At 42.3% G+C, this 26230-nt stretch overlaps 1 protein-coding gene across 2 annotated transcripts in view; it reads left to right on the top strand.

Annotated features, from left to right (window-relative positions):
* Positions 1–10788: 10788 nt before the first annotated feature.
* The window catches only part of LOC124131154, an 87580-nt gene continuing 72138 nt past the window's right edge, over positions 10789–26230 (top strand). The window contains exon 1 of one of the 2 annotated variants that reach the window (XM_046494254.2): positions 10789–10953. In XM_046494254.2, the coding sequence (XP_046350210.1) occupies positions 10866–10953 (88 nt within the window). In that variant the 5' untranslated portion in view covers positions 10789–10865. The remainder of the gene's footprint in view (positions 10954–26230) is intronic. The other variant, XM_046494255.2, reaches the window with a different exon arrangement.

The following is a 26230-nucleotide window of genomic DNA, read 5'->3' as shown; positions in this document are numbered from 1 at the left end:
TTTCATATATGTATCGGCAATTTCAAATTTTGAATTTGCTGAAAACTGGTATTTGTTGAACGTGGGTTGACCGCCAGGACCTCTCGGAGGGACACTTGGTACGCCTCCCACAACTCAAGACTTCAAACATAAACATAATGTTCCCATATGAATCTTTGCAAGCATTATTAAGGATTCAGACTGCATAATAATTAGTTAAAATCAAATAAATGTTCATTTTTTATTTAATCAAGCAAGCAAGAAACTTTACTGTCAAAACCAATGACGGTGGTACGTGAGTACAATACACAATTAATACATTCGAGATGGCAGATGTATGCAAAACATCTTTTTGATTTTTTTGATTTTACTTAACAGTTGTACAATAATTCCGGCCAGGTTTCTTTAGTCCATAACGTTATATAAGTGGAGTAATTTATACATCGTAAACAGATTTAGCCAGATGATACATTTATTTGAAATTAAATCGACTCTTTGTTGGAGAAGAACTCATCTCCAAGAATAACATTCTCGGCAATGTCGATCTTCTCTAGGTACAGCACGCCATCGGCCAGTCTCTGTGAGTAAGCTCCATATATGAATCATTTATATCCAAAAGCTTACGTTACAAATAATAATGTATTAAGTATTAGACAGCATTTGGCACTATTACCAACAGACGGGGCAGGGCAACAGACAAAATTGGTTGGTTGGTTGGTTTGTTGTTTAACGCCGCACTCAGCAATATTCCAGCTATATGACGGCGGTCTGTAAAATAATCGAGTCTGGACCAGACAATCCAGTGATTGACATCATGAGCATCGATCCACGCAATTGGGATCGATGATATGTGTCAACCAAGTCAGCGAGCCTGACCACCCGATCCCGTTAGTCGCCTTTTACGACAAGCATAGTCGCCTTTTACGGCAAGTATGGGTTGCTGAAGACCAATTCTACCCCGGAATCTTCACGGGTCAGACAAAATTGGACGCAGACAAAACATCACGAAAGAAAACTGAATCTGCCATTTTTTGTAATTTGAATATGGTTGAAGATGAGTTTCACGTTATTTTAAACTGCCCATTGTAGGATGACACAACACGGGTGGCACAGTTGTCTAGGGCGCTGCGATTCGCTGTGCAGAGTTGCGTCCCTTGAGCACGCCTTGAGAAACCTATGACTGTAGGTCCGAGTCCCAGTTCGCCCCGATTATGTTTCTAGGTTTGTCAGCACCATACCCGTGCTCGTGGGTTTCCCCGAAGTGGTAAACGTCTCAGACCTGCATCACTTCGGGCTTTCCTCCAACATTAAGCTGACACGCCGTGATATAACTTGGATACTGTCAAAAGCGGCATTAAACCCAACTCACTATTGAGGTGGGGTAGTGAAAACAACCTTTTAACGTAATGGACAAAGAGCAAACACATCTAAAATCGCTCAAGTTCATTAACACATCACACTAATAGCATGTGTGACCACCCCAAGACAAGCAAAAAATCTCCGGTGCACAGAAAAGTCAGTCGTCTGATGACATTTTGCCATTCTTCTTGGAGGGCCTGGATCACTTCTTCTCAGGTTGGCAGGACGATGTGGTGGCTGTCGCACACGACGATCCATGACACCCAAGAGGTGTTCTATGGGGGACATGCCTTGGGAGCGTGCAGGCCACTGCATCACGGGGGCGTTGTTGGCGAGGAAGTTCTGTACGACTCGGGCTGGATGGGTGATCAAATTTCCGTTAACGATGACCAGTGGTGTTGTCTGGTAACCACAAATTCCACCCCACACCATAACAACTCCTCCTCCTTCAGGACGACCTCCTGGGGCCGGTGGGGGAGGGGGTTTACTCGATACTCGGTGAGAGGAAGCGTGGGTTGGGTGTGCCTGGCGAGGGATTGCACACCAATATTATTGTCATATTAACAGAAGGATAGATTAGGAGGATCACATGTCTCTCAAATGTATTGTCACTGATGTTATAAGCAAACTATTAATTTGAAATTATCACCACCTTCTCAAGTTATGCGTATGTACAAATGGATATTGGCTATTTCTATTTCTAGTATCGTCATTATAGTAATAGTGCGTAGTTACAGAAATGTCAGAGTACCTGTGGCATTCACGCTGCTCAGTCAGAATACTGTTAAATTCTGTTTGGCGACATCGCAGGCAACCATTAACGGTCATAACGCATTAAGAACTGTTGGGCAATATGAATGGTTGTATGCGATATGGTCCAACAGCTCCAAGGTCGCTTTATGGAACGTGGCCCAGGGCTATTTCAATAGGGCAGTTGGGAATCTCTGAATACAATATGTGCAAATGAAATGGGACACCCAAGTAGGTATCAATGAATTAAATGAAATTAAACCAACTATCGGATATACCTACTTGGGCTGTCAGTCCAGATTTGAAGAGGTCATTGTGCGACGATGTCGTATTGGCCACAGCAGATATACCCACGAATAATTATTGAAAGGTGAGGATCCTCCATTCTGCATCCCTTGTGTTGAAAGAATCACAGTCAAGCATGTCCTGCTTGACTGTATTGATCTTTCCATCACAAGGGATAAGTATGGTGGCCTAACTTTGGTAGCTGGCGATCTACAGCCCGTTTTTATAATGTGTCATCTGTTATAATCTGATCATTTTATTGTTCTAAAACTAGTTTTACAATTATAATCTGTGATATATTGCTGGTTGTTGTACTGTCCTTCGATGACAGTTTTTTTTAATATATAATATAAATGCATAACTTGCTCAAGTGACGATATGGCTGAAATATTGCCGATGCAACTTTAAATATTAACTCACCCACTCACTGAATACAATATGTGTTATTCAACTGCTAGTGGGTGTCGCTCAACATATCTCAAAGCATTGTGGCCCTGTCAATATTTGTCAACTATGTCGTCCAACAGTTTTTAATTCTCTGTGACATTGTCAATGGTTGTCTGCGATGTCGCCCAACAGTTCTTAATGCGTTGTGGCCTTGTCAATGGTTGTATGCGATGTCGTCCAACAGTTCTTAATTCACTTTTACATTGTCAATGGTTGTATGCGATGTCGCCCAACAGTTCTTAATGCGTTGTGGCCTTGTCAATGGTTGTATGCGATGTCGTCCAACAGTTCTTAATTCACTTTTACATTGTCAATGGTTGTATGCGATGTCGCCCAACAGTTCTTAATGCGTTGTGGCCTTGTCAATGGTTGTATGCGATGTCGCCCAACAGTTCTTAATGCGTTGTGGCCTTGTCAATGGTTGTATGCGATGTCGCCCAACAGTTCTTAATGCGTTGTGGCCTTGTCAATGGTTGTATGCGATGTCGCCCAACAGTTCTTAATCCTCTGTGGCTTTGACAATGGTTGTCTAGGATGTCGTCCAAGAGGTCTCAAGAACCTTTTGTTGCAGTTCTGTTTGTGCAATTCGAGTAAATCCAAGCAGACAGTTGGATGAACGCAAGAAATGGCACAGGAACTTTGACATTTCTAGAACAGCGCACTCTTACAATAATGATGACACAAGATAGCGAATTAGCCAATAGTCATTTGTACATACGCCTTGCTTGGGGAGGCGATAATAATTCAAATCAAATGATGAGTACTCATACACCAATGACATTACAATGTGACACGAGCGTTCTTGTATCAAACGGAGAGAGTGTATCCTTTTCAATAGAGTAAGGATCAACTTGGTTTATAAGTGATATAATCTGCATTCACTAATACACAAAGTGGCCATATAATGACTTCAATAAAGTATGATGGGACTGCCTTTTGACCACAGCCAAGCATCACTTTTAAATTTGGGATTTACGCTAGCTTTACGATCGCATGTTGAACTCGGCTCAGGGCTATCTAAATGGGGCGGTTGGGAGTCACTGAATTTGATATGTTATTTCAACGGTTGGTGGGTGTCTGCGATGTCGCCCAACAGTTCTTAAAGCGTTATGGCCTTGTCATTGGTTGTCTGCGATGTCGCCCAACAGTTCTTAATGCTTTATGGCCTTGTCATTGGTTGTCTGCGATGTCGTCCAACAGTTCTTAATGCGTTGTGTCCTTGTCAATTGCTGTCTGTGATGTCGCCCAACAGATCTTAATGCGTTATGGCCTTGTCATTGGTTGTCTGCGATGTCGTCCAACAGTTCTTAATGCGTTGTGTCCTTGTCAATTGCTGTCTGTGATCTCGCCCAACAGATCTTAATGCGTTATGGCCTTGTCATTGGTTGTCTGCGATGTCGCCCAACAGTTCTTAATGCGTTATGGCCTTGTTATTGGTTGTCTGCGATGTCGTCCAACAGATCTTAATGCGTTATGGCCTTGTCATTGGTTGTCTGCGATGTCGCCCAACAGTTCTTAATGCGTTATGGCCTTGTCATTGGTTGTGTGCGATGTCGTCCAACAGTTCTTAATGCGTTGTGTCCTTGTCCAGTGTTGTCTGTGATGTCGCCCAACAAATCTTAATGTGTTGACGCCTTGTCAACGGTTGCCTGCAACGTGACCCAACAGCTCTTAATGCGTTGTGGCCTTGTCCAGTGTTGTCTGTGATGTCGCCCAACAAATCTTAATGTGTTGACGCCTTGTCAACGGTTGCCTGCAACGTGACCCAACAGCTCTTAATGCGTTGTGGCCTTGTCAATGGATGTATGCGATGCCGTGCAACATGTATTTTCGCATAGTTAAGATTTGAGATTGGGTGATTCAGCCTTTGTATTTTTGGAGGTTCAGATTTGACACTAGTGTGGTTGAGACTTGAGATCGAGGTATTTCCGACTTGAGAAGTTGTGTGTGTTTGTGTGTATTTGTACCTGATGTCCATATATTTACCAGGCTTTGAGACATGACCGAGGTTATCGTAACATTCAAGTAACCAACCTTTAATTTCAAATCTATAAAACCATTTATTTTATCATAAAACTTGATATATCATGTACAACACAATCCTTCTTACACTTTCAGCAGAAATATTACTTGATTAGTCTAGAACTTAATTATATAAACGGCCTTCAGTTATACAGGAATATTTGAAACCGCTGTTTCCGCCACGCCAACTAAATGGGTGACTGGCTAGGAGTATTTGTATCTTTAGTAGATTTGCTATCCTTTCATTTACACCACACACAGACACACACAGACACACACACACACACACACACACACACACACACACACACACACACACACACACACACACACACACACACACACACACACACACACACACACACACACACACACACACACACACACACACACACACACACACACACGTGAATTCACGTCGCTGTATAAGTGCAATAATCTTGACCGAGACGTTAAACCCCATTTCACCTCACCACACCTCTCATCGAGATTTACTGTTTGCTTCGGATTCAGGATTAGGACAAGGCTGGCGCTGTAGTCAAAGGCATTCTTGTCGCCCTGTTTAAAATCCGTGGCCTGTCAGCACTACAACTGAAGTGGGTGAGTGAGTTGGCTTTATCGCCGCTTTGAACATCATTTAAGTTATATCACAGTGAGTCAGCTTTGTGTGGAAGGAGAGCCAGAAGTGACGCAGTAGTTAGACGTTTACCACTTTGGTGAAACCCGTGAGCACAGGTATGGTGCTGATACCAGGGAGAACCGGGGTTCGAATCCAGGATATAGGTGTGTCAAGGGACGCATGTATATACACAATCACATAAGCACCTTAAAAAGATGAAATAATATATATACCTCTCTCTCTCTCTCTCTCTCTCTCTCTCTCTCTCTCTCTCTCTCTCTCTCTCTCTCTCTCTCTCTATATATATATATATATATATATATATAAAATCCTTCCTAAGGTGCTTTGTACAAACGACTCCGCTGTGTCCATGAGTTAGAAACTTGACCCAGACAATCATAGCTCGAGAGAAAATCAGCCAAGACCCGTAAAGGTAATGACCAATGTTCTGACCAACGCGGTTGCTATTTTTAATCTTTACTTAAAGAGGGAATGCATTCTTGATTACAGGAATTCCGTTCAGAGAGCAATCAAATCTGCTTGCAGGACCCAATGAAAGGTATAAATCTTATGTGAATGGGATTGAATCACGAGATAGTATGTCAAACAAAGAAGAGAGATTTGGCTAACGGATTTGAAGACTCAGTCAATCATTTTCTGAGCTGGGATCAGTTAAATAGTCCCCTTGACCTAGCACTCACACACTACAGGACTTCGATGATGTGACGACACATATTACTGACGTCTCAGTGCAATTAGCACCGTTTAATACCAATGTATACACGACTTTCATAACCGCTTTTTCAATGAACTTCGAAGCACGAACATATTCCTCGTTTGAACCCGAGTGAGATTCAAAAATAAAAACATCTTACGATGACAGAATTTCGCCCATATGTCCACGATGGAGACGAGAAGCTGCTCTGGACACGTTTTTGGTGGGCACTCAAGCGATACATGAATATTGATTTCATGGATATAGTGTGAATGAAACCATCCTACCGTTCCTGCTCACTTCACCAGAAGAGCTTTCAACTTTGCGTCCTTGTGATGATCAGGTGGTTGTAACTTCAATGGAGGCAGCTGGAGACACGTGACAAGATAAAGGGATGAGCCTATAGAGCGAACCAAGCTGGCAGGTCTGTCATCAGCTTGAGTTTATCAGAGCGACCGTTGGCTGCAAAGAGGGCGTTAAAAGCGTCAATAATGATTGTGTGAGTTGAAGTTGAGATTTAAGCCACGTCTAACCATATCCAAGCAACGTCACGGCTGGGGAGACACGTGGACTTGGCATGTTGTCCCCATGTAAGGAATCGAACCCAGAAAGCTTCAGCGTGACGATGTAAATAAAGACATTTAGCTAGATCTATAGACAGGGGGCATATACGCGCCTTGGTGACTGGAAACGAGCTTCATGTGGAACAGTAAAATTCGTTTTATAACGAACGCGCTTATAACGAACTTACCGATATAACGAACTTATTGTTTAGGCCCCGGTCATTTGTTGTATATATGCTGTATATAGGCTTGTAACGAACTAAATGTGAATTACTTTATTGTCCTATATCTGTCAGTAACCCTTGTGTATATCTGTACAATTCCTTTCTCTTTGTTATTCTATCTACATTTCTTGTATTGATCTTGCGCTATCATTTTTGCATATACACATCTGTAGGGTAACTGACGGATATAGATACACGTCTGTAGGGTAACTGACGGATATAGATACACGTCTGTAGGGTAACTGACGGATATAGATACACGTCTGTAGGGTAACTGACGGATATAGATACACGTCTGTAGGGTAACTGTCGGATATAGATACACGTCTGTAGGGTAACTGACGGATATAGATACACGCCTGTAGGGTAACTGACGGATATAGATACACGCTTGTAGGGTAACTGACGGATATAGATGCGCGCCTGTAGGGTAACTGACGGATATAGATACACGCCTGTAGGGTAACTGTCGGATATAGATACACGCCTGTAGGGTAACTGTCGGATATAGATACACATCTGTAGGGTAACTGACGGATATAGATGCGCGCCTGTAGGGTAACTGACGGATATAGATACACGCCTGTAGGGTAACTGACGGATATAGATACACGCCTGTAGGGTAACTGTCGGATATAGATACACGCCTGTAGGGTAACTGTCGGATATAGATACACGCCTGTAGGGTAACTGACGCATATAGATACACGCCTGTAGGGTAACTGACGGATATAGATACACGCCTGTAAGGTAACTGACGGATATAGATACACGCCTGTAGGGTAACTGACGGATATAGATTCACATTTGTAGGATAACTGACGGATATAGATACACATCTGTGGGATAACTGACGGATATAGATTCACATTTGTAGGATAACTGACGGATATAGATACACATCTGTAGGATAACTGACGGATATAGATTCACATTTGTAGGATAACTGACGGATATAGATACACATCTGTGGGATAACTGACGGATATAGATTCACATTTGTAGGATAACTGACGGATATAGATACACGCCTGTAAGGTAACTGAAGGTTTGTTTGGTTGTTGTTTTACGCCGCACCCTAAGCATATTCCAGGTATATGGCGGCGGTGTTTAATGAACGAGTCTGGACCAAACAATCTAGTGATTGACATCATGAACATCAATCTACACAATTTGGATACGACTGACCACCTGATCTAGTTGGTCCACTCTTACGACAAGCATGGTCGCCTCTTTCGACAAGCATGGGTTTCTGAAGACCAATTCTAACCCGGATCTTCACGGGTCGGTAACTGAAGTACATAGACACCTGTAGGTAACCAATGGGCGGATACAAATACCCACCAGGGTGCTGTTGTTCAAAACGAACTTAGCGCTAAGGTGATCATACCCCCATTCCTTAACATAGTGAGTGAGTGAGTATGGTTTTACGCCGATTTGGGCAATATTCCAGCAATATCCAGAAATATCCAGAAATGGGCTTCACACATTGTACCCATGTCGGGAATCGAACCCGGGCCTTCGACGTGACGAGCGAACGCTTTAACTACTAGGCTACACAGCGCAGAGGTTGTTTTGTACAACGGCATCCCGTTGCGTAACTATGCGATCAAGTTTTTGAATGACATTTAGATGTAATACTCATAAGGAAGAGAATTTGCGTCAAACAGGTCGAACAGCAGACAGGCCGAGAACCGGGAGACCACGGGTGACCACGGCTATTGAAGACCGCCACATCCGGGTACTTCACCTTCGGAACCGCTTCGTAACGGCGACGTTAACGGCACAGACGGCACTGGGGCACGTGATAAGTCGACAAACCGTGTACAGGAGACTGCGGGCACATGTTATCCGAGCACGTCGCCCCTACCGCGGAGCGTTCCTGACTCCTCAACACCGACTCAACAGACGGATATGGGCCAGGCGACTTCGACGGTGGCAACGGTGGAACTGGGCACGTGTCATGTTTTCTGACGAAAGCAGATTTTGCATCTTCAGGAACGACGGCCGGCAGCGTGTGTACCGAAGAGTAGGTGAACGTTTGGCACCGAACTGCATCCATCAAGTCAGGCCATATGGAGGCGGAGGTTTAATGGTTTGGGGTGGAATCTGCGGTGACGTCAAAACGAGACTCGTCGTTATTCGAGGAAACCTGAATGCGCAGCATTATCGTGATGACATCTTACAACCAGTTGTGGTGCCATTCATCCAACAACAGCCTAATGGTATCATTTTCCAGCACGATAATGCGAGGCCTCACACGGCAAGGCTGACCCAGAACTTTCTAGCAAACGCCAACATACACGTTTTACCACGGCCGGCATGTTCACCGGACATGAACCCAATCGCTGTTGCGTAACTATGCGATCAAGTTTTTGAATGGCATTTAGATCTGATACTCATAAGGAAGAGAATTTATTGATGTCAACTTCTTTATTATGAGGAAACACATCTTTTTCAGTTGTCCATAACCATCAGCGCTAATTACTGTCAAGTGTTGGCTTCCGTTATCATTTGCTAATCACCTATCAGCGACAATTATCTGTTGGCTTCCCTTGTTAGTTTCCACCTTTTGTTATCTTATTACTTTTGTAGTCCTTACATGGACATATATATGTTCTCTGCCTCATGGCATTCATTCACCTGATAAAGGAGTAAGCATGTACTCCAAAACGTTGTGTTTTCTCATAAAAAAGAAGTTGACATCCATAAACTCTCTTCCGTATGTGCTATAGATGCCAGGATCGCCATGATGAGAATCGAACCGGGTCTTTGCTGGTGTAAGAATTACCTCGTCAAGACCGACGGACATCAATCATCAGTTCTACAATCAACAATGATTTCATGTAGCCACTAATTTGTAAAAATGACGACAGCGCAATCTTTACTATGGAGTTACTTAAGTACGTCGTGTACGCTGTACCAGGACGTAACGTTAAACCTCGTTTATCCAGACACGCTTGTCTGGATAACATCACAGGAAACCTCGACCTATGTTCACATTCGTACCATGATTCGTGGATCCGAAATTATGTTAATGCGGACCCCATTGCCAGGAAACAAAATTTTCGGACAGTGTTGAGGTGAACCTCTACATATATTCTGCTTCGTACTTGTAAGTCTCCAGTTAGGACTCACAGTTTCTCATGGCTCGGTATCACCCTGGTTAACGCGATTTCACTGTAATTCGGTTAAACCAGGAAGCCGTTCTCTGACTGTTCTACATGCAATCATTGCTCCACCCATTTAATCTCCACCTCGAGCTAACTAGTTAAAGTAATCTACAGTCACGACGCGGCCATTAAACACCCTGGCGACACCGACTCTAAAAACTGCCTCTGAAAACGTGAGGAATAAAACTTAATTACTTTAGAATCAATGTATCAAAGTTGTTTCAAATATGCACCGCGAGAAGTGCATCTGGGCGATGCTGAACATAGCCGCACCACAATTAACCTTTTTCATCCACTCTTTGACATAAATCCTTTCTTCACGAAATTCAGGAAACTACTAAATACTTTTCCATTGACGATAAATCATCTGCCAGTTCCAACTGCAATCGGTTGCAGTAAACCAGCTTCCCAACAATTTCAAATTGATCGCTTGTAAGAAACGGTCACATTGTCAAAGGTGTGTCAAACATGACCGGAACTCCCTCCCACCCTCCCCCCTCCTCCCTCCCTCTCCCTCCCGACACCCACCTCCTCTTCACAAGGTAAGTGCACGTTCACTGCATGCTCGAGCGTCGGTGCGAATGGGGGCGTGGTACTGCACGTTACCTAGTGACGATAAGCCTACAGTGGCGCGCTGGCGAAGTACAGTATTTAACTAGATAGCGAGGGACAGTCGTCCGCTTACTCGCCATATCGCCTGCTGGCTCCACGACACATAGCAAGGAGACAATGGAATTTGCACGGGACTCCCAACTGGTCTGTGTGTGTCTCATGCTAATGTTTGGAGGAGTACTCGCAAAGTCTCTGACGTCATTAGGTAAGTTGGATTAATTATTTTATTAAATAAAAAATGTAGCTCTTTGATTTGTTGGGTTGAAAGTTTAACATTTTCTTTACGTGGTTAAATGGTTAAATGCTTTATATTTTGTGTGAGTTGCCTTTAATTACTTTAGAAGTAGCTTCGGTTGACAGGCAATGATGCTAATAAATTTATCTTTGCAACTACGTGTGAAGGTACAGTTAATATTGTTTCAGGATTGATGTGATCTTTTAGCCATGCGTCCTACTTTAGCGTCAAGTTACTTTTTACAATATTAATATAATTAGACGCTGCGTGATCAGAACCGGAATAAATCCGTCAGATCGATTCTAGTAAGAAGTTTGAAATAATATAATTTACAAAAATGCGAATAGACATTTATCTGCACTGTTAATCACAATTCCTTTCTCCTATCATGAGAACTAATCTGTGATAAGGTTGATTTTTTGTGAATTCAATATATTTATACTTTTTATGTTCTGTAATAGCATAGTTAAAGTTTTCAGTAGAAATAAAAGTTAATTAAGGCTGTGAGTTTTTAAATTATTTAAAAGAAAATTAATGTTTAAGTGAACGATATTGAAAATAAAACTTTCGGCGGCTAAATGTTAGAAGTGAAAACGTGACAATGAATGCCTCGTAAAATTATTAGAAATTTGATTATTCCAGTTATTATAAAGTGTGCATTCTAGGATACTATAAAAATGTATTTCACCTCTAAAGGCTTGGTGCGACAAGTTATGACCGATAACCATGGCTATATACCAATAACTAACAGCCCAGGTGTGATCTGATGTCAATTTGTAATGACGGGCTTATCAATCAAGTTTTTTTTATGACTGTGAGGGGATGCTCCAACACGTCGACATAGACGTCGTTGTTCCGAGTGCACATTCAGTCAGCGCCTTTAGCATTCAGCAGCCACATGCAGGCTCGACCTCGGTCGCAACTCGCTGTGCAGAGTTGTGTCCCTTAGGCGTGCCAGAAACCTGTGATTGTTGGTTCAAATCTCAGAATAGCCAGGATAATGTTTCTAGGTTTGTCAGCACCGTACCAGTGCTTGTGGGTATAACAAGGCTTCTAAGACAATGTTTCGAGCTTTCCTCTCAGATCAAACTGACACGCCCTAATGTGACTGGAACAGTTTTCAAAGCGGCGTTAAACCCACCTCACTCACTCACTCACTCACTCACTCACTCACTCGGCCTCCTTGTGAGTACGAGATGTGTAACGTTTTTGTCAGAGGCCTCTCAGATGAAACCTCTCAGGTTGTTTTATGAGTCGGAATTGGGAGAAACGGTCCTAAATGAGACACATTTTGATGAAACGGGTTTACGGGCGAAATGTCTTTTTAGCGTCGATTTAAAAAGGAATGTGTCTTATTGGAAGATTCTGCTGAAACCCGGGTTCAGAGGGGACGGGTTAAGATGGGACGGGTTTATATGAATCAAGATCAGATGGGCGGGTTAAGATGGGACGGGTTTATATGAATCAAGATCAGATGGGCGGGTTAAGATGGGGTGGGTTTATATGAATCAGGTTCAGATGGACGGGTTAAGATGGGGTGGGTTTATATGAATCAATATCAGATGGGCGGGTTAAGACGGGACGGGTTTATATGAATCAAGATCAGATGGGGCGGGTTAAGATGGAGTGAGTTTATATGAATCAGGTTCAGATGGACGGGTTAAGATGGGGTGGGTTTATATGAATCAGATTCAGATGGGACGGGTTTATATGAATCAGGTTCAGATGGAGCGGGTTAAGATGGGGTGGGTTTATATGAATCAGGTTCAGATGGAGCGGGTTAAGATGGCGGCGGGTTCAGATGAGACCGGTTTAGATGGGAAAAGTTTAGATATGAATCACGTTCAGATGGGTCGGTCTAAGATGGAAAAAGTTTGAGTTTAGACGAAATGGGTCTGGATTAGGCGGGATTAGATGAAACGTGTGACGAGGGGAATGGTCAAGATGAAACCAGGTTAGAGGTAACATGTACAAATGAATCAGGCTTAGATATCACGGGTTTAGTTGATATCCTATATGGATCTTGGACTAGTTGATGCAGGTGTCAAGCAGGAGGTCGAATCCGGCACCCAGTAAATGTCCCACACCTTGTTTTTTTCATAGAAAACTCAAATCCAAATATACGAGTAGACATCGCCGCTGAACGTATAAAGCTGGACTCCCCGGGGAGAGTAGTCGCTGAGTAAATGATCGACACTGTACTCACATGTTTCTATTCTGCCAGATTTCAATGTGAACAATGGTTTTACGTAATTATCTTTATTACGCGTCGTTGTATATTATTTGTCATAACAAACTTTACAATTCTTAAACAATTCAACACAAACGTGCATTTGTGCAGCTCTAGACGTAAAGTGTCTTGATGCCAGATGCTTACGGTGTAACGGTGCCATTATTCCTCGTCAACTCGTCAACATCGGGACTTGCCGATCAGTGCCGACGAACAAACTCCTTTAAGATACAATACCTCAACATGGGCACACAGTCACAAGTTACATCCTAACAACAAACCTATCCGTTATAACGATGTTTTTTTATAAAAAATCTGTTGAGGACCTTTAGTATATCGGAATAAAGGAATTCCTATTTCCCAAAATTATAAAAAAAATATTTCAGGAGGTCTTTATGGAATACTGTAAGGGACATTCTCGCGATCTCGCATTCTCGCGATCTCGACCTTTGGAAACGAGGTAAATATGCCCAAAACACAAGAATGCGAGATCGCGAGAACGCGAGATTTGGCATTCTCGTTTTTTGGGCATATTTACCTCGTTTCCAAAGGTCGAGATCGCGAGAATGCGAGATCGCGAGAATGTCCCTTACAGTATTCCATAGTTCTTTGTCGTATTTGGGTATTAGAAAAATAGATATGAGACAAATTCAAACAATTTCTTTCAAAATGAAAGGTTACAATCATATAAGTACACGTCTCAGAGTTATCTGCCCTTAACGTGTACTTTAAATCCGAGCAAAAAATACCATACGCGATTGTTTGAAGATGCCTCGGAAGGGAAGGAGGAATACACTTTTAACCCCCCCCCCCCCATTCTTGGATGGTGTTTGTTACTCTGGATACGTTTTCCATTTTTAGAGGGACAGTTGGTATCTATTTAAATAAAAAAGGGGATAAAATAATATTTGTTGAACCTTAATGCATATTTGCGTTGCTTTTAGATAGACATGGATGGTAGTTCGTACAATGATATAGAAAGTGTTACGCAGTTTGGTATGCATAACTTCAGCAAATATTTCATGAAACGACGTTTGTTTGTGAAGATAAGTAACTGTATTTTGAATCAAAATGGAAGTTTAACAATTGACAGCTTTTCACAAATATCATTTTTTGTTTCTCCCTGTATTGTGCAAACAACGGTGCATTAAGTGACGATTACATGCTTGCTATGATAAACGTAATACTTGACATTTTCCATCAGACCTACCGTATGCTTTATCGGGATCTTAAATTGATCTTAAACGAGTTAATTGGGTAGATTTGCCGCCTCCATTGTAGGTAACTGTTATATTTCGTGTCAGTTTTCCTCGAATCAATCCAATCTCTGTGAGGCAATAACACGAATAACGTGCTCCTTCTCCCCGGGGATCGACGGCTGATCGGACGCTACGGGGTATGGATGTGTAGACACCGCATCGGGACATCGTAGACGATGTCGTGATAGGTGTACCGAGGTGCTGCGTCCCCTTAATGTCAGAAACACATTAACGTGTCTTATTCTTTATCCTTAATGGTGCTGCTGACTGTTTGTGAAACTACAAACATGTTTATGTAAAGTGTTTTACATAATCACGCACGTAATGATCGCCACAAATGTGAAGGCCTCGAGAAGGAGGCGGATAGTGAGGAGTTCTTTCATAATCCGCGGTCGTTAATGTTGCAGTGGATCATAGCGTCTTGTAAACACGAGTCATAATAAAACAAACAAATGGTTGATAACATGAGCATACAAACCTTTATTTCACTCGGCAATAGACGTCTACACTGTACCTAAGGCGACAACACGTATTGCACGGGTTTTTGCCAAGAGACAAAGATAATATCTGGGTAGAAGACAGGACAAGACGGAATAAAACCTGCAAAACCCTTTCCATAGTCATAAGAAGTTGTTATCCATACAAAACGTGCCATGTATTCATGTTCTTCCATCTTTTAAATTCCTATCAAAAGTCGCCGTGTATATGAATTTGTGAGTATGGTTTTGCGCCGCTTTGAGCAAAATTCCGACGATATCACGAGCATGCGTCGAGGAACCACAATGAAATAGTAATCTTACCGGGTTTTTTAACCATCGGTGGCAACCGCCACGAACACATGCAAAGGCAAGTCAATTGTTCACCTGAAAGGGGTAGTGGGGTAGCCTAGTGGTTAAAGTGTTCGGTCGTCACGCCGAAGACCCGGGTTCGATTACCCACATATGTGGCCCATTTCTGGTGTCCCCTGCCGCGATATCTCGGGAATATTGCCCAAAGCGGCGTAAAACCATACTCACTCACTCACCTTAAAAAACCCAGGACATATGGTACCTGCATCGGACGTCCCTTTTGTAACTGATGCGTCAAATTTGGAAATCCTCATGTCTACCATTAAACGTTTTGAAAGATACCGGTGAGTACATAAAAAACACATTTAGATAATACTGTACACAATAAAACCGAAAGCTATTGTATAACATCGTACGAAAGTTTCCTTGCCGTGACAAGTACCTATTAAATCCTGAAACGCGCACCCCGGGAGTAGGGCACAAGCAGTGATGTCAGGTCTGTCTCCGCTCACTAGCACTTGCCATGGGGTTGTCCTTAATGATCTCATTATCACGCACATGCTAGACATTCACCGCACATTGTCGTAAACCAAGTCAATATCACCGGACAGTGTCTACAACCTAATAGTATTGTCGGTGTCATAAACCTTGTCAGTATCATCGGGCATTGATGTAAACTTATCAATGTCACTGGGAATTATCGTAAACTTTGTCGAGATCTTTGAGAATTCGTGTGATCCTTGTCAATATCATCGGGTATTGATGTCAACTTATCAATATCACGCAGAATTATCGTAAACTTTGGCGATATCATTAGGAATTCTTATAAGTCTTGTCAATATTATCGGGCATTGATGTAAATTTATCAATATCACTGGGAATTCTCGTAATCATTGTCGACATCATTGGGAATTCCTGTAATCCTTGTCAGTATCATTGGTGTAAACTTATCGATATTATTGGGAATTCTCGTAAACATTGTCGACATCATTGGGAATTCTTGTAATCCTTGTCAATATCATTGGTGTAAACATATCAATATCATTGGGAATTCTCGTAAACCTTGTCAGTGCACCAGGAATTTGTGTCTTCCTGTCAATATCATTGTGTGTTGCTGTCAACCTTCATAGTATCAATTGACATTGTCGTAAACCTATTAAATATCATCGGTATTGTGGCTCACTGTGTTAATATCACCAATTAATTGACAGGACCCTTGACGCTAACAACGGTCTGTGTAGCGCTGTGTTATGTGATGGCACGGACGGTGTTGGTCACCGTTCTCAGCGATCGCTGATTGCGACTTTAACTCGTCTCTGGTGGGAGAAGCTTGTCGCTAATTACTTATAGCGTCGGGAGACATTCGATGGAATGTTTCAAGCAAGGAAGCCATCGTCTTGCATTCTGGTTGCGCGCGATGTACAAATCATACTGTAGTATCTGTTTCATAACATATGCGGGAGTGGTTGGGAGTGTTTTGGAGAAGGTTATGTTTTACTGCATTTACGGGAACAGATTATATTTCTGTTAATTTGTTATATTTAAAAAGAAGCAAAGTCGGATATGAAGGGCTACTTTCACCGCGTCATGGCGATGTCAGGCAGTTGTGCGGTGAGGTGAAATGGGGTTTGACGTCGCGTCCAAGATTATTGCACTTATACAGCGACGTGCATGCACGTGTGTGTGTGTGTGGCTGCTTGTACTAGTCCGGACTGATGCCGATTTATAGTGCTAGCCCACTGAGATACCATGCCGCAGTTTAACATGAATACCCAGTATACTGACTCCGAGCCGACCAGTCCTTGTTTTAGCCCCTTAGTGCCGAGCGCCAGACAGGGTAACAACAAGTTACGTCTTTTGGTATGACGCGGCCGGGGATCGAACCCCGAACCCTCCGCTCTCCCGGCGGACGCTCTACCACTAGACCAAGGAGGCGGCCCCAGTTTTCCGGCCACGAGGGGATATAAGTTGTTATTGTTACATAACTGCACTGTTAGATATTGGCACTAGTCATGTAGTCCTAACCAAACTGCCCAGTAGTTAAGGTATTATAAGGACTAGTAGAAATTTTATGGTTTTGCTGTATGTTGTCATTATAAGGACCAGTGGACTAAAATGTCAGTTTCTAATGCTGTAAGTGGCCTTGTGATTAAAGCGTTCGCTCGTCACGCAGAAAACAAGGGTTCGATTCTCCATGTGGATACAATGCGTGAAGCCCATTTCTGTGATATTGCTAGATTTTGCTGGATATTGCTAGATATTGCTAGATATTGCTAGATTTTGATAAAGCGGCGACAAAAAACAACTCACTCAACATGCAGGTTTCCTATTCATTTCTTGCAATTTCTTTACATAATGATGTTATTATTAACTAGTTTGGAGCATCATGAGATAACAGGAACACCCCTCAGCGTTTATTTTCAGTGTTTCAGTTAAATATACCAGTAGGCACAAAAACGATCCCCATTATCCCAGAAGGGAGATGTTCCTGTGACCGGAACTATACCGGAGTGCTCGAGTCAGGAACAAATCTATTGGCTAAATCTACTTCATATGGTGCTCATTGTATGGATAGTTTACCTACTTTTGTATAGATTTTACCAAATTCGAAACAAAGACCCACTTTTATGTGGATTTTTTCCATTCGCGTTCAGTAAATAGAGTGTCTCTGTTGGTGAATTTGTTGCTGGAATTCTGCTCATGCTTGTGTATGTGGTTAATCTGTCAAGTTAAAAAGTAGCTGCCATTGTAAGTTTGATTCAAGTTTTCGAGACCAACTTTCTTGTCTGCTCCTCGGACGCTTCACCCAATACGAAACATGTACTGATATTCATGGGATGTTTGAACTGTGGAAATAGATTGATGGCTGCAAGCAACAGTAGAACACCCAACATGCAACAGTAGAATACCCGACATGCATCAGTAGAATACCCGACATGCATCAGTAGAATACACAACATGCAACAGTAGACTACCCGACATGCATCAGTAGAATACCCAACATGCAACAGTAGAATACCCGACATGTATCAGTAGAATACACAACATGCAACAGTAGAATACACAACATGCAACAGTAGGCTACCCGACATGCATCAGTAGAATACCCAACATGCAACAGAACAATACCCGATATGCAACAGAACAATACCCAACATGCATCAGTACAATACCCAACATGCAACAGAACAATACCCGACATGCAACAGAGCAATACCCAATATGCAACAATAGAATACCCAACATGCATCAGTACAATACCCGACATGCAACAGAACAATACCCAACATGCATCAGTAGATTACCCAACATGCAACAGTAGAATACCCAAAATGCAACAGTACAATACCCGATATGCAACAGAACAATACCCAACATGCATCAGTAGATTACCCAACATGCAACAGTAGAATACCCAAAATGCATCAGTACAATACCCAACATGCAACAGGGTAATAACCGACATGCAACATAATCATACCCAACATGCAACAGCTTGACAGATTTACACATCAAGATACAGTGACGTATATCTGATGCACCTGATTTGAACGAATCGAGTATCTACCACCAGGTCCACACATTGAGATTAGATAACATCTCATCACAACAGTTTATTTGTGTCGGAAGTCAAAGGCCCACTGATAACATGACACCACTGCAACCTGATGCTATCTTTGTATGTCAATGATGAAGCAATCGGACACTTTATCACCCGCTATCTTCTGTTCATGTCGACGTTGGTTGTATTTACAGTAATGCTTGACATTTCAAGTGTATAAGTGATTTCATTACAAGTAGACAACATGCGAATTTATTCTGTGTAATATTTGACATTAAGTTTAAAACAATCAATCTTGACGTCGATTACTATCAACCATATTGTATTCGTTTGTTAGTTTTTACATTGACGCGTGTGTGTATCAAGCTTATCTTCATATCAATGGGAGCTGAAATGGTATACCCTTAAAAAATGGATTTGACCAAATAATTACGAAACTCATCAAAAGCTTCCGTGGCAGAATATAATCGCCGGAACACCACAAACACAAAGTCCAAAACAGGACTATGTTGCCGCATGAAAAAACATCCCCATCGAATAACCATTTCTTGTTTGTTTCATTTTTGGCCACCATCAAACATGCGTGTAGTTTCTTTTACCCTGCAGTTTATTAATTGCTTCTGTGTCAATTTACAACCGGTGAGCCACGTGTAAATACCGATTATATGTCCCAAGAACATTATTTAATTAAATTAAATTTGATTTAATGTCTCACGTCAAGGTGCCGACACAGGGGCCGACACATCGTGATTCCGAGTTGCGAGTAGGTTATTCTAAATATACATACATATGTTACCCATAGTCATTTTTCTGAGAAAATACAGAAAACTGTGTGTTTTCTGTATCTGAATCCCGTTATCATGATGATCACCTCAAGGAATCATTCGGGTCGACTCTAGTTCCGTGCGGGGCGGTCGGGAAGCCTAGTGGTTAAAGCGTTCGCTCGTCACGCCGAAGACCCGGGTTCGAATCCCGACATGGATACAATGTGTGAAGCCCATTTCTGGTGTCCCCAGCCGTGATATTGGTGGAATATTGCTAAAAGCGGCGTAAAACCAAACTCACTCACTCACTAGTTCCGTGCACGTGAATATCATATCGCAACCTTCTATGTCACATAATTATTTTTTGTTTTAGAAGGAAAATGTGCACAGAGATATTTACCCTTTAACCTCCATAAAAATAAACAAAATATATTGAAGTCAGTTCTGATAAATAAATAAGACTTTTTTAATAATTAACACAAAGGACAGCAGACACAAAAATAAGTAATATTGTTCACCGCAATAACGCACCCCAAGTTAACAAATCACTTAAAATTAATATATGACGTAATGAATAAATGTTTACAACAATGAGTTCATATGATGCCACGTTGGTATAAGCTTCTTAGAAAACAATAGAAGCAATGGAACTGGCTAATCAGCTTGGTCCAGGAAGTATCATGCGTCGTGTCAATGCTGAAAATAATCTCCCCCATATCTGTGTCCCGATTGGTTATATCAATAATTGTAAAACGAATGGAAATGTGTGCTGCAATCTGATTGGCTGAAATTCAAATAGGGATCCCGGAATCTTTCGGATTTGTGACTGCGTAATTAATACTTTTTTGACAATTATCTTTAATATCTCAATCCCAAGTTTTTGTTATACCGAAACTTACTTTAAAGTTTAAGTCTTTGAACAGTCCTCTGTTTCAATTCAGTAACTTAGATGAGAACCGGAAAATGTTTGTACCAGACGCCATCTTGTTTTCTAGCAGACGAGTCAATATTCGTCACGTGAAAGGTCAATACTGATCATGTGACGAGTCAATATTCGAGGTCATTGTCAGTCACATGATTTCGGGGTCTCCAAGAAATTATTGTTTCGTCACGTGGCACGGTTAACGAATGGACTTGCGAAATTCTTAATATAGGGGGGCGGTTGGGTAGCCTAGTGGTTAAAGCGTTCGCTCGTCACGCCGAAGACCCGGGTTCTCACTCACTTAATATAGGAATAACAATTGTTTCAATTGCTCTCACGAATGGTCAATGATTGACAAGTGCGTGAAACATCATTATATATTACCCATAAGGGTACAATGATCATGCGCAATAACCTTCCGATATTTGCACATGAGCATTTTAGCTATTCTCAATGCTGAGAGGTCAGTTGAAACAACATTACGTCACAGTGCTTCTGTTTGAGAAAAGAATACGATATGACGTCAAACATTGCTTATGACGTCACAAGTTGATTACATTACGTCATGTGAACATAAGGGTGCCATCAGTGAAGATTCTCTGAAGTTTAGCTTTTCATGTGTCTTACCTTCATTTTGTCTCTGAAAATGTCAATGAGTAGCCAAGAAGAACATCGAGACGCGAAAGTACGGAGTTTATGTCCCCCGTGAATGAATGCTGAAGTCCCCCGCCCAGGTCTCGGATATATAACACAATTCATTGAGTCGGGACATATAATCCGTAGTTCGTTGGTTGTTATAGATATAGACAATTGTAATACCGTATTCGACGGAATAAACGCCCACGGCGACATTTGCTAATATATTGGCAAGTGAACAATCCCAATTAGCCCCCCTTCCGAATGATCAATGTACACAAGACTTATTTATTCGTGTATAATACGCACTCGTGTGTTATATTCACTCTTAATTATTGGCAATTAAATTCTGGAAAAATGTATCAGTCGTATATAAACAGTAAACTGTCAGCATAAACCACGAAATTTATCTTTCTACTCTGGTTTTTCCACCAAAATAATATTCTAATAAGAGCCCCCTATTTCTAATTTTGAGAGCGCACTGGGCGCTTATTACGTCGAATACGGTAGAAAGCAATCTTTCACATTTTAGGCCGGTCCTTGACATTGATATAACCTATCCTCTCGAATAGGACTAAAGCTGTTTGCGTAGGTAATATGTACGAAATAAAAATGTGTGAACAAAACCCATGATCTCCCATGTTGGCATCTCGACTGCGCGAGTATAAAGAACATTGGGGCGATTTCCCATATGAGTACTAGTATAATATATGCCAGTTTCTTGCGTCTTGATCCTTGATCTAGCTTGACTGTTTCTAACCCAACTCGTTTATTCCGTACAACCGCTCTGTACTGTGACACTTAAGACCACGTATACCGTTTTTAAGCTTTAAATTTGAAATATGGCCGCGAGGTCCCCCGGGAATAATTTGAAAGTATATAGGGTTCAAAACAATTGAATTTTTAAGATCATGTTAGACTTTTAATACATTTTGCCGTCAAATGTCGGAAACTTTAGTCCGTTATATGTTCATTTTAGAGCGAAACTAAATTTGCTCCTGAAACAACGATGAAATAAACTGTCGCGGGTCGGAGAACGTCAGACGCCATAATGGAAATTTAAATCTTAGGGATTCACACCAATCATTGGGCATGTGTTATTGTATTTGTCCATGACCGACAGCGGAGTTAGAATCGACAAAGCACCTTCGTACCAGTCAATAAAAATGAATTATTTGTCTTCACAGCTGGTTTATCCTAACTATCGACCCACTGCAAGAACTGAACAGTAAGTGATAAAAACACAATTGATGTCACCAAAAAGTGTTCTTAAACGTGTTCTTGCATTCGTGAGAGTTCGCCTCCTAGCGCTGAGTTATCGACTACAAACATGGCGATAACAACAGGTATTGGCATTTGAAACGAGCAGCTTATGGCCGCCATTAGTTTGACATGAAAGTGGAGAAAAAAGATAACAAACTTGGTGTTAGTCAGAAAGGAAGTGATTGTTATATTCGCCGGGGGCTACAATTAAAGGGCGGTTTTCTTCGCGTTACTGGGGCTCAGGCTCTTGGTCACGTGATAAGTAAATTTATGTGCTTTCGTATTTTTTTTAGCTTGGCAAAGAAAGACGTTAAACCGTGTTGTAACTGTGCTCTGTGTATCTACAATCCTACGGATAACCGTAGGAGTCGATAATTAGATTCAAAACGGTACATAGTTGGTGAGAGAACGGATTTTTTAATATATTGGCGTTTGAGGATTGAGTTTGATGGGCGTCCTTGCACAAGGGACTTGGTAATTTACATTGAATTTGTGGGTGTATGAGTGAGTGAGAGTCAGTGTATGAGTGAGTGAGTATGGTTTTGCTCCGTTTAAGGAATATTTCAGTAATCCCAAGGCGGGGGCAACCAGGAATGGGCTTCACACATTGTACCCATGTGGGGAATCGAACCCGAGTCTTCGGCGTGATGAGCGAACACTATAACCACTAGGCTACAGCCGCCCCAGTGTGTGTGTGTGTGTGTGTGTGTAAGAGAGAGAGAGAGAGAGGGAGAGAGAGAGAGAGAGAGAGAGAGTGTGTGGGTATGTCAGTGTGTGTGAGTGTGTGTATGTGAGTGAGTGTGTATGTGAGTGAGTGTGTGTGTGTGAGAGTGTGTGTATGTGAGTGAGTGTGTATGTGAGTGAGTGTGTGTGTGTGTGTGTGTATGTGAGTGAGTGTGTATGTGAGTGAGTGTGTGTGTGAGAGTGTGTGTATGTGAGTGAGTGTGTATGTGAGTGAGTGTGTGTGTGAGAGTGTGTATGTGAGTGAGTGTGTATGTGAGTGAGTGTGTGTGTGAGAGTGTGTGTATGTGAGTGAGTGTGTATGTGAGTGAGTGTGTGTGTGAGAGTGTGTGTATGTGAGTGAGTGTGTGTGTGAGAGTGTGTGTATGTGAGTGAGTGTGTATTGATAGTGAGTGTGTGTGTGAGAGTGTGTGTATGTGAGTGTGTGTGTGAGTTTGAGTGCGTGTGAGTGTGTGTATGTGAGTGAGTGTAAGTGTATGTGAGTGTGCTCGTGAGTGTGTTTGTGTGTGTGAGTGTGAGGGTGTGTGTGTGTGTGACTGTGTGAGTGTGTCTGTGTGTGACTGTGTGAGTGTGAGGGTGTGTGTGTAAGTAACGAACGCATGACGCTGTAGAACCAGCATTGCCGTAAAAACAGAAAATGGAACATTTTTGTGATATTCCAGCGATATTCCAGCTACATGACGGCTGTCTGTAAATAATCGACTCTGGACAAGACACTCCAGTGATTGATAGCATGAGCATCGATCTACGCAACACGGATACAATGACATGCATCAACCAAGTCAGGAGCCTGACCGCCCGATCCCGTTAGTCGCCTCTTATGACAAGCATAGTCGCCTTTTACGGCAAGCAGGGGTTGCTGAAGACCTATTCTACCCCGGATCTCCACGGGTCGATATTCTAGTTGAAGTTTTTTCAATCAATATAAAGTTAAGCTGGTGATACGCTTAATGGCATCGACTGGTTTATGGAACAGTATTCCGGTTATATCTTGGCGTGTCAGCTTACTGTGGAAAGAAAGACCCGAAGAGAGCAGGTCTCAGACTATTATCACTTTGGTGAAACCAACGTGCACGATTATGGTGCTGACAGACCTAGATATATAATCGGGGCGAACCGGGATTCGAACCACAATCAGGTTTCTGGCGTGCCTAAGGGACGTAGCCCTGCACAGCGTATTGCGGCGCCTTTGACGACTGGGCCACTGGCATAATCAGATTATCGGGATAAAATGTCGACTTCTGAACCGTTACAGCCGCTAGGCGGCGCTCGGGTATCGGGCCAGACGGTTCACAATAAACTGCAACTCATCTTCACGCACTACAAATATTACAAAATATGCCCAATCATGGTTATGGCATCTATGCTTAATGTTGGGTGAAAACGTATAGTCGGGCAGTCGCCGTATTGTTACTTAGCTGTGATTAACGACGTTGCGGTCGACACTGTCTCATTAATAACGCCACAGCGTGTGACGTAGCATTGTTACCACGTTGTTATTTCCAAGTAGGATGAAACGACCAATTATGGCACATTTCGAGACCGTATTCCGTTCGTGCACAAGTTCGGGGTCCCTTTTTTCTGTTACCTTGTTTCGTGTAATAATTGGGCAGCACAAGTTTTTAGTTTAGTTTTTTTATTATTATTAATTTTTTTTTAACGCCCCAGCATGAGTCCAGCTATATAACGGCGGTCTGTAAATAATCGAATCTGGACCAGACAAGCCATTGATTGACATCATGAGCATCTATCTACATTATTTGAATACGATAACATGCATCAGCCAGGTCAGCGAGCCTGATCACCCGATCACGTTAGCCGCCTCTTACGACAAGATTGGGTTGCTGAAGATGAATTCTAACCCGGATCTTTACGGGTCCAGCGGCAAGCTGATTCAGCGGGAAGAAGTCACTCGACGCGCTGAAGACGATGCCACAATTATACCACTTAAAGTTTACATATTGGTTAAGACTAAACTTTGGTCCCAGAAATGAAAGTATGTTATTTAGAAATGCATAATAGTATTATATCAACACAGTAAAAAGTATAATCCAAATGGAGCCCTGAACGAGGCTTAATTTCACGGAGTAACTAAATCTGCCAAGCTCTTATTTGTTGGAATTTCGGTAATCTTGTTGATGTGAACCATTATTTCTGTACACTGCCTCTACTACAAGCCAGGATCTCGCCTGTGAGCCCTGCATATTTAGACGGACACTGGAGCTTAGGACATCTAGACTTGCCCAATCATTCTAGACTTTAGACAAATTCCTTCATAATTTATACTCCATTGCCTGGGAGACAACACCATATTAACCTTGTATAGACTCCATGCTTTGACGGTAACAAGCAAAACGGTGTTTGGGAGAGACTGAAAGTGACCTAGCGGGTGTCAGGGCGACGTCAGGTTCAAGTCCCAGTAAGCAAGGGAGGGTGGACCTGGGGTGAGGGGTGGGATGAGCAGGGAAGGTGGTATTTGGCTGTTGCCAGTATGAAGTGTTATCACCAATGTGTCCCTGTCTATCGCTGGGTCAGTATGCCGATATGGACCAATGAACCTGCGTGTTAGACAGCATAGTTCTGATATGAACCAATGAACGCGCGTGTTAGACAGCATAGTTCTGATATGAACCAATGAACGTGCGTGTTAGACAACATGGCTCTGATATGAACAAAAGAACGTGCGTGTTATACAACATGGTTCTCATAAGGACCAATGAACGTTCGTGTTATACATCATGGTTCTCATAAGGACCAATGAACGGGCGTGTTAGACAACATGGCTCTGATATATACCAATGAACGTGCGTGTTGAACGTTCATTGGTCCTTATGAGAACCATGTTGTATAACACAACATGGTTCTCATAAGGACAAATGAACGTTCGTGTTATACATCATGGTGAGGTGAGGTGAAATGGGGTTTAACGTCGCGTCCAAGATTATTGCACTTATATAGCGACGTGCATGTACGTGTGTGTGTTTGTGTGGCTGCTTGTTCTAGTCCGGACTGATGACGATTGATAGTGCTAGCTCACTGGGATACCATGCCGCAGTTTAACACGAATACCCCACTCAGACAC

Source organism: Haliotis rufescens, unplaced genomic scaffold, assembly GCF_023055435.1.
Source record: "Haliotis rufescens isolate VD_foot unplaced genomic scaffold, xgHalRufe1.0.p SCAF_10, whole genome shotgun sequence".
Classification (NCBI taxonomy): domain Eukaryota; kingdom Metazoa; phylum Mollusca; class Gastropoda; order Lepetellida; family Haliotidae; genus Haliotis; species Haliotis rufescens.
This window is presented reverse-complemented; position numbering and strand designations above follow the sequence as displayed.